General features: G+C 37.5%; 1 protein-coding gene across 6 annotated transcripts in view; it reads right to left on the bottom strand.

The window, feature by feature from the left end:
• The window catches only part of ASH1L (ASH1 like histone lysine methyltransferase), a 239,739-nt gene that overhangs the window by 38,583 nt on the left and 185,175 nt on the right, over nucleotides 1-15,981 (bottom strand). For all 6 annotated transcript variants that reach the window (XM_023742556.1, XM_023742554.1, XM_023742553.1 and 3 more), the window contains one exon: nucleotides 1,399-1,472. In XM_023742556.1, coding sequence (XP_023598324.1) covers nucleotides 1,399-1,472 — 74 coding nt within the window. The remainder of the gene's footprint in view (nucleotides 1-1,398; nucleotides 1,473-15,981) is intronic.

The raw sequence follows: 15,981 nt of genomic DNA, 5'->3' as shown, positions 1-15,981 counted from the left end.
TATGGAGGCAGACTGCCACATCTTTCTCCATGGAGCAGCTGGCGTATATGGTTCTTCTTTTTCTTCCAACTGCCATTGAGTTGATTTCGACTCATGGTTACCCTATGTGCTGCAGAGTAGAATTGCGCTCCATAGGGTTTTCAAGTCTGTGACCTTTCAGAAGCAGATTGCCAGGCCTTTCTTCCCAGGCACCTCTGGGTGGGTTAGAACCACTAACCTTTCGGTAGTGGTCAAGCACTTAGCCGTTTGTGCCACCCAGGGACTCTAGGTAAGTATATGGAACATAAAAGATGAGTACCCTGGCTTTTCAGGATGGGAACTGGAGAGCAAAACATTCCACATTTGTTTTTATTGTTGTAAAAATATATATAACAACATTTGCCAGTTTCGCATTTTAATTAAAGCAATTAATTTAGGGAAGAAAAGGAAGGGGGCAAGCAGGAAAAATTACCACATTGAAATTAAGACTGCACTAGAAGTCAGGTATGCAGTGTGCCAGCATTCCGCCATAGAGGACAGTAGAGAACAAACAGCAATTTGATCCAGGCTAGACTGTTTATTCTAGTGGAATAATCCCACCATCAAATTTCCGTGGGTATATTCAAAGCAATGTCTCCTTCTTTATTAAGAATTCTCTGAGACAAATATCTAACATATTGATCCTCTCAGAATTCAAGAGAGGCCATCAGAGAAGAACATGCAGAGGGGAATGTCAATTACTTTTGGCTTTCCATAATTAATTGTTGGTGGCATTTTGGCAAAACCTAGGAGCCCACTCAGTTCATCTGCATTACTACTTGTGTTTCCCAATGGCTGTTTCTCACTATGGGGCCTAAAGGCTGCAACATAATACAAAAGCTACGTGGGGAAACTTTTCAATTAGGGAAGCAAGAAAGAAAAGCAACACTTTCCTATTTTTAATTGCCAACATATATTAAAGATTTTTTAAAAGTACAAGAGTGTTAAACATTTCCCCTGCCTCTCTTGCTAGAAGAACCTCTTTTGTATGTGAAAAATAACTTTCAAATTGATGGGAAGGAGCCAAAGAAAATAAAGCCTGAAATTTCTTAGTGCTGCTGGCAGTACATCTAAATTCTCCTGAGACCTGCATCAAACAGGATTCTTACAGAACAGAATCTTTGCTACCAAAATAAAAGTCCAGAATAATAACAGAAGGTTGCCTAGGGAACCAAGAACTTACTGCATTTTGCAGTATGGGTAAAGACAAACAGGTCACATTAAATATGGATGCAAATTCATTTTTGTTAGTCTTTAACCTTCACAGGGACACTTCTCGATAATTCCTAACAGGAGAATGCAACAAGCAGGCAGATAAAAGACTTGTGTTTCCCCCCTTTACCACGTAAGAATTAACCTGGTAAAACGAGCCTGTTGTACCTGATTGTGTTTCCACTGCCAGAGGATGTCATAGGGAAGCTGGAAGTCAATTCTCTTTTGCCTTAGATACTTTCCTGAAACAAAAAACACTATCAATTTCAATATCTATTCTGACATGCCCTCATAAAAAGGGGCCCCAAGAGCCACAAGATCTAATATGCACTGACTAGAAAAATAAAGATTTCATTTTTCATTTTATACTTTTTTCATCCCCAATTTGTTACTCTTTTGTAGTGCTCCGTTAAGGCATATTTTCATAGTAACCTATATAAAACAACAGGAGTCACTGGGTGGTGCAAATGGTTAACACACTTGGCTGTTAATGGAAAGATTGGAGGTTAGAGTCTACCCAGAGGTGCCTAGGAAGAAAGGCCTGGTTCTACTTGGTTCTACTTGGACACACATAGGGTTGCCATAATCTGGAATTGACTTGATGGCAACTGGTAAACTGGTATGTAAAACAACTAATAGCAGATCTGCTACCAAAAATACACAGGTCATTATGAAGCAAAATAAATACTAACAACTGTTAGATTATAAATTATTAACTATAGAGCATCTGGCTTCTGATCTCCTTCATTACTGTACATAATCAAAGGTTGACTATAAAAAGGGAAAATACAAGAGTTTTCTAAACTAAGAATCTCTGCATTTAAATAAGTTGAGTTTTTCCAAGTAAATTTATGATCTGTTAAAATTTTTCTCCATCTATTGACATGGTACTCTTTAAGGTCAACTTCAAAGCTCCCTTTCTACCTTAAAACCTAATTAGTTGTGGTAGAGTTGATTCTGACTCATGGCAACCCCGTGTGTGTCAAATTAGAACTGTGCTCTATAGGGCTTTCAAAGACTGATCTTTTGGAAGTAGACTGCCAGGCCTTTCTTCCTAGGCACCTCAGGGTTTGGTTAGCAGTTGAACACATTAACTGCTCGCACCACCAAAGGACTCCTTCTGCCTTAAAAAGGCTCTTCTAAATTCCTGACTCTATATGACCTTTCTGTCCTCTCAAACCCCTATAATGCTTGGCTCTCTTCTTGTAGGACTTACAGTTTGTTTTGTTATTTGGATATTTGTCCATTCATCTTTAGACCAGAAGTTTGCAAAGTGTGCTCTGCTGACTCCAAAGGGTCCACTGAGGCTAAAGCTATTTTAATAATAATATTAAGATGTTATGTGCCTTTCTCATCACGCTGACATTTGCACTAATGGTGCAAAAGCAACGGGGGAAAAACTGCCAGCACCTTAGCACGAACCAAGGCAATGGCACACAGCTGAACTAGCAATCATTGTATTCTTCCCCACCACATACTTACAATAAAAATGCCAGCATCATTCAAGAATGCTCTGAGGTAGTAAAAAATTATGTGAAATCTAGACCCATGAGCCAAGATTTTTAATATTTTGTGTGGTACAATGGAAAATATACATCAAACACTTGTGCTTCATACTGAAGTTTGACGGTTATCTTAAGGAAAAGCACTTGTGAAACTGACTGGCAAGCTGAACTAGCAGCACTTTTCAGGGAACACCATTTTTACTTGAAAGAGCAACTGACAAATTGTGGTTATGCAGACTTGAGTACTAAAAATGAAGTGAGCTTGTCACTTCAAGAAACACAACAGAGAGTATTTGTTGCCAATGATAAAATTTGAGCTTTCAAGTGAATATGAGAATTTTGGAAAATTTGTATCCACTATTGACAGCTTATCAGCTTTCCAATACTTAACAAAGACTTTTCTGACAAAATTGGTGGTGATATTAACAAATGTAAAATTTTTGATAAATATAAGGAAATGTGTCAACATTTAGAAGAGTTATATAACTATGATCACAGTGGTCCAATCTGCAACTGATGATGAGGACTGCACAGGACTGGGCAGCGTTTTGTTCCTTTGAGAATGTGTTCACCCAGAATCAGGGGGGCTGACTCAATGGCCGTTAACAACATAACTCAGTGAATCGATATTTTTCAAATGATCAGTGCATGAAGTTATAAAACCATACACGGGTAAAGGAACCATTCAAACTGCAAGAGAGACCAATGAATTCTAATGTAACAAAAAATTGATCATTGATTTTAGATTGTACATCACAATAAACTTTTAAGGAAATTATCTCTTTTATATTTATGGTATGGTATCAAAGAAGAATTCCACAATTGTCTGAAATTGTTATTAAATGCTCTTTTCCAACTACATATCTGTATGAGGCTGGATTTCCTTCATGTACTCCAACCAAAATAACATATCACAACAGATTGAATGCAAAAGCAGATTTGAGAATGTAGTTGTCTTCTATTAAGTCAGACAAACAGATTTGCAAAAATGTAAAACAGTCACTCTTACCACTAATTTTTCTGAAATAGCTATTTTTTGGTAAAAGAATGTTATTTATGCTAACATGTAATAAGTGATGTTTGTTAATTGGACAAAACCGATGGCATGGATTACGGCATATAGGGGGAAATCACCTATAAAGACAAGGTAATATAATAAGAGTCTGGGGTCATAGTGGAGCCTTGGTGGCACAGTGGTTAAGAGCTACGGCTGCTAACCGACAGGTCGGCAGTTGGAATCCACCAGTCGCTCCTTGGAAATCCTGTGGGGACAGTTCTACTATGTCCTTTAGGGTCGCTGTGAGTCAGAATCAACTTAATGGCAATGGGTTTGTTTTCTTTTGGTTTGGGGTTATAGCTGATAGGGTCTAATTCTTGACAGGGAACTCTTATGAACACAACTGTTATTGTGTCCCCCTGAAAGATACGTTTAAGTCCTAACCCCGTATGTGTGAATGTGACCTTGTTAGGAAATAGGGTTTTTGGAGCCGAGGTCATACTGGAGTAGGGTGGGTCCTAATCCAATCTGAATGATGTCCTTATAAAAAAGGAAGAGACACACAGAAAGAATCCTCAGACTCTCAGAAGGAATCAACACTGCTGATATTCGGGTTTTGGACTTCTAGCTTCTAGGACTGCCAAACAAAGAAATCTGTTCTTATAAGCCACTCAATTTATGGTATTTTGTTACGGCAGCCTTAGGAAACTAATAAAGGAACCAAAGCTGAATGATAACTATGAAGTCTGTAGTGAAAAAGTGGGAACAACTTAAAGGTCTATCAACTGGAAAATTAATTTTGGTACACTAAAAAAATGAGATATTATGCAGCTATTAAAAAAAAGTATGCATGTATTGACATAGAAACATATCCGTAACATGTTCTGCGACTCACAGCATGTATCGCATGAGCTCATTTATGAAAATACTTAAAAAAAAAAAACAGCTATGTATGTTGAAGACTGACTGGAAAGGGGCATAAGAGAAGTTTCTGGCGTGATGATAATGTTCTACCTTGAGAACGGTTTCGGTTAGACAGGTGTATATATTTGAAAAAAACCTCAGCAAATGTACATATAAGATGTGTGCATTTTATTAACCTAATATACTGACTAAACTAGGCCCAAAATGGAGTCGCTTTTGCTAAGCCCCACAACAGTACACTAAAACCTAACTTTCCATTTCAAGTAAATTCCTGGCTTTCTCAGCAGCCGAAATCTAAGTCAATCAATTGACTCTCCCGGAAACGGAAACCAAAGCTAGCCAATCAGGACTACCTGCCATTACAAAAGCGTTCCCGCCTGTTACGTGCTGTGAATCTCTTGCCTAATTTTCAGACCAGGCGTTCCTGGTTCGTGAACTGTAAAACAAAGCTTGTGAGTTCATATACAATTTTAATATTGTGAAAATCTTAAACAGATTTTAATGCTACCTCAAAAGAAAAACCTATTAACAAATATTGAACTGGTTTATATAAAATCATTGCTGTTGAGTGGATTCCAACTCACAGCAACCCTATAGGACAGAGAAGAACTGTCTCATAGGGTTTCCAAGGGGCCACGGGTGGATTCGAAATGCAAACCCTTTGGTTAGCAGAGGAGCTCTGAACCACTGCGCCACCAGGGCTCCTGTTTATGGTAAGTGTGCTAAAATATTTAAGGGGAAATATATTGATGTCTACAATTTAGAGTGCATCCGAAAATAAGATGGATTAACAGATGGATAAGGAGATGGACAGACAGATATTTGATAAATCAAGTACAGTAAAATGTTAATTGTAGAATCTAGGTGGTGGGATATTGGGTGCTCACTGTTTTGTTTTCTATATATTGAAAAACTTCATAATAACTAAAGTGTTGGGGAAAAATGTGTGTAGAAAAAAGTCTGAAAGGGTATACACGAAACTATTGTATCTCTGAGGAAGGAGTTTTACCTTTTAATTTACACTTGTCTATTTTTTTAAAATTTTTTTTTCTTTTTTTTTTTACAATGAGCACGTACTCATTGTTTCTTAATATCTTAATAACAATAAAAATATAATTTCTCAAAAAGTCAAGACCGGTCCTCAGAATATGGGACAAACACCTTAACGAAAGTGGTTAACTCCTTCGCCAGTAACACCCTACATGTTTTCTCTAAAGAAGAGAGTGTAAAAAAGTGAAGTAGACAGTAAATTCTGAATTAAAAAACAAAACTTTTTCTTTCTCCTCCTAGAAAAGCAAGCATCCACATCCATTCCAATTAACCTCAAAACCACAATTTTTCCCACAGCCTAACATCTTGGGCTTTCCTAGCAACAAGTATCCGTAGCTGTTACAATGCTTTTCCTGGCATTATTTGTATTTCTGCTCTCTGCTGTGTCTAATCCATATACTGAGAGCTGGGGAAAAAAAAGTATGATAGTCAGCCTCTCCTTTCCTCTATGAAATGACAACCATTTCCAAGAAGTGAAAGCCACCTAAAAAGATTGCTTTGATCAACTTCCACTGGAGGTGATGTCCCAGGGAACCTATTCAGGAGTTCCTTATTTCAGAAAAAAAAAAAAATTCTTTAGCTAATCCGTATTTTAAAAAAGAGAAAAAATCACTTTCTATCCATTTGATAATTAGATGACATGAAATTTTCTGTAGGTTTTTCTTATTGCTGTTGTGGCTGGAGTCTTGAGATGGTCTTGCCACTGATTACTAAAGAAGGAGCAAAAAAATCCTTCACTTTCCTCCTTAAAATAAAATTGAATTTATGGGCAATCAAATCATTTCAAGGAAGGGACTATAGTAGCTCTAAGCCTGTGTTGACCTTGAAATCAAGAAGGGAGAAGTTCATGCTGATTTTCTTTTCCAAAATCAATCCTAGTATGAAGGGGAATGAACAACAGGATTTGGAAGTGGAAAATCTCCACAGAAACACTCCATTGTTAATCAGGTAGTTAGGCAAAAGAGGAAATCAAAGAGAAGGGAGGTACTCAACAAAAAGAGCAGAGAGATAAGGATGACTTTGTCTCTTTCCTATTTCCAGTGAACAACTTGGTTTGTTTCCATGATGATGATGACTTGCTCTTCAGAAAAGGCTTAATTTGGTTATTTAATCTGACTACTGGATTATAGTATCACTACAAATAGATAAGATTTATTAATTTCCCCTTTGTTATTCTGTATACCAAACCAAACCCACTGCCCTCAAGTCGATTTCAACTCAGACTGACCCTGTAGGGCAGAGTAGAACTGCCCCATGGGGTTTCCAAGGCTGTACGTCTTTACTGAAGCTGACTGCCACATCTTTCAAACCACCGACCTCTCAGATAACAGCCAACTGCTTTAACCACTGTGCAGCCAGGGCTCCCTTCTGTGTAAGTGGTTCATAACGAAAAAGCTTGTAGTGGCAGTTCTCCGCTGTCTGAGAGAAATGCACCTCAAGTGTGTTAGGAACAACGACCAAAGTCATCAACATAAAACTCTTGTTCAAATTTCACTGAACAACACACTAGTAAGAATGCAAGTTTATGGATTTTTCAACCTGAGGAAAAATAAGTGAGACCCAGAAATACAGGGATATTGTGGTCCCCACCCCCACTGGAAGAATGTAAGCTTTACAAAGGCATGGACCTTTGTCTGTTTGTTTATCGATGTAACCCAAGCATCTAGAAAACTGCCTGATCACAGAGTGGGTATTGAATAAATACTTGCTGAATGAATAAGTGAACGAAAAATACATATTCCATGGCATAAGCTTCAAGTACTCCACTGTTTCCTTTCAACCCCTTTAAACAATTACCAGCTTCTTTCCTCATTGTTTCCTGAATTTTACTCTTTCTAAGCACAAGTTCTTAAATAAAACTTGGCATCCTGCTTCCACATTGTGTCATTCCTCCCATGCAAAACTGAATCTTCTCTATCAATTTATGCCCTTTTCTTCCTTCTAAACCTTATTTAAATACCTGTACTTTTGACAGAGGTATTGACAGGGCTTCAAATGGGTTCATTCTGGTTCAAACCCTTGCTGATAATTTGCATTTCCACCCCCAAAATACTGAATCAGAATCTACAGTTTAACAAGATCCCCAGATGATACTTATGTATAATAAATTTTGAGACCCACTGCTCTACTAGTGGTTCTCAGAATTGGTCCCTAACCAGCAGCATTAGCAGAACTTGTTAGCCTCAGAACTTGTTAGAAATGCAAATTCTCAGCAGGGGTTCGAACCTGAAGGAACCTGTTCAAAGCCCTGATTATAAACCACCACATTCATCCCTGATTAGTAGAGCTGCTCTGTGCAATATGGTAGTTAGTATCAGTCTTTTCCTATGGGGTTTATGCATTTTGTGTTCTTCTCTGTCCAAATGTCATAAAAATATTCTATATTTTCTTCTAAAAGTTTTAAAATTTTGTTTTTTCATTTAGGTTTTTAATCTATTTGGAATTTGTTATGTTGGGAATTAAGGAGCTAATTTTAATTCCTGCAGATGGTAAAAAATCTTAACCCCTTTTATGGAATAGCCCATCCTTTCTCAAATGATTTCAATCCCAAATACCAAGTTTTCAAACTTGTAGGGTAAACTTATAGGCTATTTTGTTCCACTGACTTCTTTTTCCTATGCCTGCACCAATACCACACTGCTTTAACGGCTTAATAATAATCCTCGACATCTGGCATTGTAACTTCCAATCAGACTATTGTACCTTTAGTTCCTTATCTTACCCTATAACTGTTCCTCCATCACCTCGAAGTGTCGGTTTTCACTTTGTGAAAATGAACATGTCCCCGGTTCGAACTGTTCTGAACCTTCAATAAATCTCTCTGCTTTTCCTTTAACAGAGTACCAGTGTTTTTACTCTAAGACAACCTATACCTTTAAAATGTTTTAACTGTCCCACCCAAATATCTTACTTATGTTTTATGTTTTTTATTTATGTTTTTAACTTACAATTTTCTCCATTAAGATTGTACAAATTTCATTAGATTTATACGCAAGTACTTAGTTTTCATTGCTATTGTGAATGAGATCCTTTTAAAAATTATGTCTTCTAATTGGCTGGTATATAAGAAAGCCACTAGGTTTTTAAAAAATTATTATTATGCTTCAAGTGAAAGTTTACAGTTCAAGTCAGTTTCTCATAAAAAAATTTATACACTCATTGCTATGTGAACCTAGCTGCTCTCCCTGTACTGTGATGGCACATTCCTCCTTTCTACCCTGGATTTCCCATGTCCATTCAGCCAACCCTGTCCCTTTTTCCCTCTCGTCTCACCTCCCGACAGGACCTGCCCATTTAGTCCTATGTATCTATTTGAGCTAAGAAGCACTCTCCTCACAAGTATCATTTTATGTCCCGTAGTCTAGTCTAATCTTTGTCTGAAGAGTTGGCTTTGGGAATGGTTTCAGTTCTGGGCTAACAGAGAGTCCGGGGCCCCTCCAGTCTCAGTCAGACCATTAATCCTGTCTTTTTACTAATTTGAGTTCTGCGCCCCACTTTTCTCCTGCTCCATCAGGGACTCTCTGTTGTGTTCCCTGTCAGGGCAGTCATTGCTGGTAGCCGGGCACCATCTAGTTCTTCTGGTCTCAGGCTGATGAAGTCTCTGGTTTATGTGGCCCTTTCTGTCTCTTGGGCTAATACTTTCCTTGTGTCCTTGGTGTTTTTCATTCTGCTTTTGCTCCAGGTGGGTTGGGACCAAGTGATGCGTCTTAGATAGCTGCTTGCTAGCTTTTAAGACCCCAGACGCCACTCACCAAAGTGGGATGCAGAACATTTTCTTAGTAAACTTCGTTACGCCAATTGACCGAGATGTCCCCTGATACCATGGTCCCCAGACCCCCGCCCCTGCTACTCTGTCCCTCGAAGTGTTTGGCTGTATTCAGGAAACTTCTTGGCTTTTGGTTTAGTCCAGTTGAGCCACTAGGTTTTTAATGTTCACCTTATGGAAGTTTTATTGGTTCTAATAGTTTGTCTGTAGATTCTTTTGGGTTCACTATGTGCACAGTCATATTGCTGGGAATAACCCGTTGCCATCAAGTCGATTCTGACTAATAGCAACCCTACAGGACAGAGTAGAACTGCCCCATAGAGTTTCCAAGGAGCACCTGGTGGATTCAAACTGCCGACCTTTTGGTTAGCAGCTGTAGTGCTTAATGACCACCCCGCCAGGGTTTCCTATTGTTGGGAATAGTGCCTGCTAATTTTGTTTCTCGCTTTCCACCCTGGCACCTCTTACTTTTCTTTCCTACTGTACTGGCTATAACTTCCAGTATAAATTTGAGCAATAGCAGGGATAATGAACATTCTTAATCTTGTTACAGACTTTAATGACAAAGCTTCTAAAGCTTCACCGTTAAGAACAGTGTTTGCTGCTGGTTCTGGTGACACTTCTCATTAGTCAAGGAACTTCTGTCTCTACTCCTGGTTGGCTAAGAGTTTGATTAACTGTTGAATTAAGAAACATGCTTTTCTACATTTATGGAAATGATCAAATAGAATTTCTCCTTTATACTGCTTATCTGGTGAATTACATGAATATAATTTCTAATGTTAAAATACCTTTATATTCCTAGGAGAAACCTTACATGTTATTTTTAAATCACATCTAGAAGTGGTTTGAGAAGACTGAATTTAGGATTCATGCATCTAGTTTTTAGTGATATTGGCCTACTGTTTTTTTCTCATACTGTTTATTAGATTTTACTAACAAGTTTATATTAACGTAATAAAATGAAATGGGAAATTAAGTCTTCTGGCCTATTCTTAGCAATTGTTTGTGTAAGAATTATCTGTATTTATAAAGGCTTATAAAATTCCTCCATAAAACATTCCAAAACTAGTGCCTTTTGTTGGGAAGATTACTGGTCTATTTATAGGCCAGTTTTCTATTTCTTCTTGGATCAAGTTTGGTAATTTTTAAAGAAATTGTCATTTTTAAAAAAAAATTATTTTTCATGAAAATATACCCAGCAAAACCCACTCCCATTCCACAGTTTCTAGACATAATGATCAGTGAGACTGGTTATGTTATTCACTTTGTGTCAACGTTCTCGTTTTTTCTGTTCCCATTGTTTCACTTCCATTTACTTAACTCCCTGCCCCTCAACCTTCTCATCTATACTTTAAAAGAGCTGTTGACCCTTTGGTCTTATATAAATTTTTTTAAGTAATGCAGTACTCAAGGGTGACAATCTTCACCTCAGGATAAGGTGTCGTTTAGTTTAAAGGTGACTTCAGGGCAGAGTTTTAATTCAAGGTTTGAAGAACAACTCAGGGCCTTAGTTTTGGGGACTACTCCAGATTTAAAAGGTCCAGTTAAGTCTGGATTCTGCAAGAATTTGAAGTTCTGTTTGACATTTTCCTCCCTTTTTATCAGGATTCCTCTATTATGCTCTTGATCAGAATGTTCAGTAGTAGTAGCCACCTAGATCTTCTGGTCTCATGGTGAGGAGGCAGTGGTTCATGTAGACAATTAGTACTGTAGTCCAACTCCTTCTCTGATTCCTGGGTTTCCTTTTTTCTTTTTTGTTCCAGATGAACAAAGACCAATAGCTGCATCTTCAATTTCTTTGTTAAAATTCAAATTTACATCCTTGTTATCATATATGGAGTCCCTGAAGTGGCTCAAATGGTTAGATGCTTGACTACTAGCTGAAAGGCTGGCAGTTTGAACCCAAACAGAGGCACATTGTGCCTGGCGATCTGCTTCTGAAAGGTCACAGCCTTGAGAATCCTATGGATTACAGTTCTACTCTACACACAAGGAGTCACCATGAGTTAGAAATGACTTGGTGGCAGCTAACAACAACCACAATCAATATTCTCTTACAGACTTTTAGAATCTTTATAATATTTCTAATGATGTCCCCTTATTCATTCCTAATGTGTATCTGCACCTTTTCTCTTTTTCCCTGATTTATTTAGCCGTGGTTTGTGTATTTTATTATGATTCAAGAAAGTGATCGAACCTCAAACAAGACAAACTCAAAGAAATTCATGCTGAGACACATTATAATCAAACTTCAGAAGACTAAAGACACAAAATTTTGAGAGCTTCTTGGATCTGTAGGTTTGTCTCTTGCCAAATTTGTAAACTTCAGCTATTATTTCTTCCAGTACTTTTTCAGTCTTGCCCTATTTTTCTCTCCTTTCAGGACTCCAGTGATATGAATGTTAGATCTTTTGTCATAGTCCCTCAGGTCACTGAGCCTCTGTATTTTTGTTTGTTCCCAGTCTATTTTTTCTGTTGCTCAGATTGGACAATCTGTATTATTCTATCTTCCAGTTCCTGGATTCTTTTCTCTATCCCCTCCAGGCTGATGTTGACTCCATCCGACTTTTAACATTTGGTTACTTTTTCAGCTGTAAAATTTCCATGTGTTTTTTTTTTTATTTTCTATTTCTTTGCTGAGGTCTTCTATTTCTTAATCTGTTTCATGCATGTTCATAATTTCTCACTGAAACATTTTTATCATGGTTGCTTTAACATCTTTGTTAGATAATTCTAACATTTTGGTGTTGGCATCTATCAATTGTCTTTTTTCATTCGGTTTGAGATCATCCAGGTTCTTGGTATGATGAGTGATTGTCCCTTTTCTGCTCCTTTCGATAGAGCTAGCAAGCTTTTGTTGGGGTTTTGTTAGTAGCCACTGATGTTTCTAGGTTGTCAGCTTCTTCAGCTCCAAGTCTGGGTTATATGAGGCAAAAAGAAAACCCTGTTATTCCTCAGGTCCTGAGGTCCATAACTGCTTTTTCTTCTACCTTTCAGTCTTGTTTTAAAATGTGATATGTACTACGTTTTCATATATTTTTCATAGTATTTAATGGAAGGAGTGGGAAAAGTATTCCGTCTTTCTAGAAGCGGAAGTCTGTTTATCATAAAGTTTTTCAGATTAATCCATGTTGTTGCATGTATCAGAATTTTTTTTCCTCCTCCTTTTTATTGCTGACTAGTAGAAGGTCAGCAAAAGAGAAGAAGATCCTCAATGAGATGGACTGACACAGTGGCTGCAAGAGTGAGCTCAAACATAACAATGACTGTGAGGATGGCGTCGGACCAGACAGTGTTTTGTTCTGTTGTACCCAGGGTCGCTATGAGTCAGAACTGACTCAGTGGCATCTAACAACAACAACAAGTCTACTGTATGGAATATACCCAAAGTTAGATTATCCATTTTCTACTGATGGACACCCGGGCTCTCCAGTTTTTCACTGTTGTGAATTGAAGTTACTATGAATGAACATTCATTACCGACATATGTACTCATTTCTCTTGGGTAGGTATATGTTCTGTTCTACAAAAAACTGCCAGAACTTTTTAAAAAGTGGTTGTATCATTTTACTCTCTCACAGCTATGTATGAGAATTCTGGTTGTTCCACATCCTTGCCAACACTTGTATTTTTAATTTTAGCCACTCTGGTGGATGTATGGTATCTTACTGTGGTTCTAATTTGTATTTCCCTGATGACTAACGATGTTGAGTACTTTTTCATGTGCTTATCAGCCATTTGTATCTTTTCTTTGGTGAAGTGTCTGTTCAAATCTTTTGCCCATTTTAAACTGAGTTGTTTGTTGTCTTCTTTTTTTTAATTGCTTTGTAGGATTTCTTTACATATTCTGGATACGAGCCCATTGCCAGGTATGTTTTGTGAATATTTTCTCCCAGTTGGTGTCCTCCCTTTTCATTTTGTAATGGTCCGTTTTGACAGACAGAAGTTTTAAATTTATTGAAGAATAATTTATCAAAATTTTCTTTGATAGTTATTGCTGTTTCCTATCTAAGAAGTCTTTGCTTACCCTCAGGTTATGAAGATATTCTCCCTATGCTTTCTTCTAAAAGCTTTATAGTTTTAACTTTTATGTTAAGTTTATGATTCATGTCAAATCAAGTTTGTATTTGATATGAGATAGGGTTAAAAGTTTAATTCTTTTCACATGGACATCCAGTTGTTTTAGCACAATTTATTGAAAGGATGTTTCTTTCCCTATTGAATTGCTTTGGCACCTCTATTAATAATCAAATGACCACAAAAGCTTGGGTGTATTTCTGGGTCCTTAATTCTGTTACAGAGATCTAGTCATGCCAGTACCACAGTTTTGATTCAACAGATTTATAGTAATTCTTGAAATCAGGTAGCATAAGTCTTCCAGCTTTTTCTTTTTAAAGATCATTTTAAATATTCTAGGGTTTCTGCATTTCCATTTTAGAACCAGATTATTAGTTTTTACAGAAAAGTCTGCTGGTATTAGGATTTGGATTATACAGAACACAACAATAGAGGCTTCCAATTCCTGAACATGGTGTATCTATCCCTTTAGTTGGATCTTCTTAATTTCTCTGAGCAATGTTTTAGCTTTCAGTGTAGAGGTCATGCCTGTTTTGGATAAATTTATTCCTGATTACCCTATTTTGCGCAAATAACACATGCCTTCTACATTTGTCTGTTGACGCTCCCTCCCCCTGTGAGGTATTTTTGTAAGCATGCTGTGCTAAATTTTCTTTTACAACAACTTGTAAAAAAAAGATGGCATAGCAGTGTGTATAAAAATACCTCACGGGAGTGGTTAGCAGACAAACATAGGTGTCCGTTTATCTTTGTAAAAATATGGTATTTTAGTTTTTTATAATACTTTTCTAAACTTTAAAAATTTTTCATTTTCCAGTTGTTTGCTTCCAATATGCTAAATATCTGTTTCCAGTAATTTTGTGACTAGTAGTTTTCTTACAGATACTTTTAGATTTTCTACACAAATGGTCATGTCATCTGTGAATAAAAGTAATTCTACTTTCTTCCTCATCTTCATGCCTTATAAACCTTTGCTTGCCTTATTGCGCTAGCTAGGATATCCAGGACAATGCCGAACAGAATAGTGATAGTGGACATCTGTATTATTTTCCTAGGAATGCTGTAACAAATTACTACGAAGAGGGTGGCTTAAAACAACAGAAATTTATTGTCTCACAGTTCTGGAGGATAGAAATCTAAAATTCAGGGTTCTGACAGAGCCATATTCTTTCTGAAGGCTCTAGGGGACGATCCCTCGTTTGTTCCAGCTTCTGGTAGCTCCAGGTGTTCCCTGGCAGCATAACTCCAATCTCTACCTGTCTTCACACGGCTGTCTTCCCTCTGTCTCTCTCTCTCTCTTCTCTCTTTGTTAGGATCAGTCATACTGAATTACAGTCTACCCTACGATAGTATGACCTCATGTTAACTAATTACATCTGCTTATTTCCAAATGCCACATACACACGTACTGGGGTAGGACTTCAGCATAACCTTTTGGGGATGCAATTAAACCTGTAACATCTGTGCGTCTTCCCAATCTTGAGGGGGTGGGGTGGGAAGCATTAGATATTTCATAATTAAGTATGATGCCAACTATAGGGATTTTGTAAATGCCTTTTTAAGACTGAGAGTATTCCTTTCTAGATCTAGATTTTTTTGTATCTTCATTAAGATGAATTTTCTTATTTCCTAAGGTCTTTGTCAAATTTTATATCAGGATTATAATGGCCTCATAAAATGAGTTAGGGAGTATCTTCTCTTCTTTTTTCCAGAAAATGTTTGCATAATACTGAGTAATACCTCCGTGAAGGACAGTGGTGAAGGGAAATCCTCTCAGTGGGCAGAACTTCCAGCAGTGCACCTGGGTTGTTTTTGCTTGAAAGGAGAAACAGCCAGATGTGCAATTGTATACAGATTCATGGGCTGTGGCCAATGGTCTGGCTGGATCATCAGGGACTTGGGAGGAACATGACTGGAAAATTGATAACAAGGAGGTATGGGGAAGAAATATGTGGACAGACCTCTGTGAATGGGCCACAGAAGTGAAATATTTGTATCGCATGTGAATGCTCACCAAATCTTCTTCTCCAAACTCATTTTTTTTTTTTTTTATTGTACTTCAGGTGAAGGCTTACAGAACAAATAGTTTCTCATGAAACAGAAGTACACATGTTGTTTTATGACATTGGTTAACAGCCCCACAACATAACAACCCTCTAACTTCTCAACCTTTTTTATTTTTTGGTGAAAATACACATAGCCAAAGATACACCATTTCAAAAATTTCTACATGCAAGGTTCAGTGACACTGTCTACACTCTTCGAATTGTGCTGTTATTCTCACTTAAGATGAAGGCTTACAGAACAAAATAGTTTCTCATTTAACAGTTACTACGAATGTTGCCCTATGACAATGGTTAACAATCTCACAACACATCAACAATATCCTTACTCAACGTTGGGTTCCCTATCACCAGCTTTCCTGTCCC

Source organism: Trichechus manatus, unplaced genomic scaffold, assembly GCF_000243295.1.
Source record: "Trichechus manatus latirostris isolate Lorelei unplaced genomic scaffold, TriManLat1.0 scaffold00213, whole genome shotgun sequence".
Classification (NCBI taxonomy): domain Eukaryota; kingdom Metazoa; phylum Chordata; class Mammalia; order Sirenia; family Trichechidae; genus Trichechus; species Trichechus manatus.
Note: the sequence above shows the minus strand (reverse complement) of the source record. Positions and strands in the feature narration are given on the sequence as shown.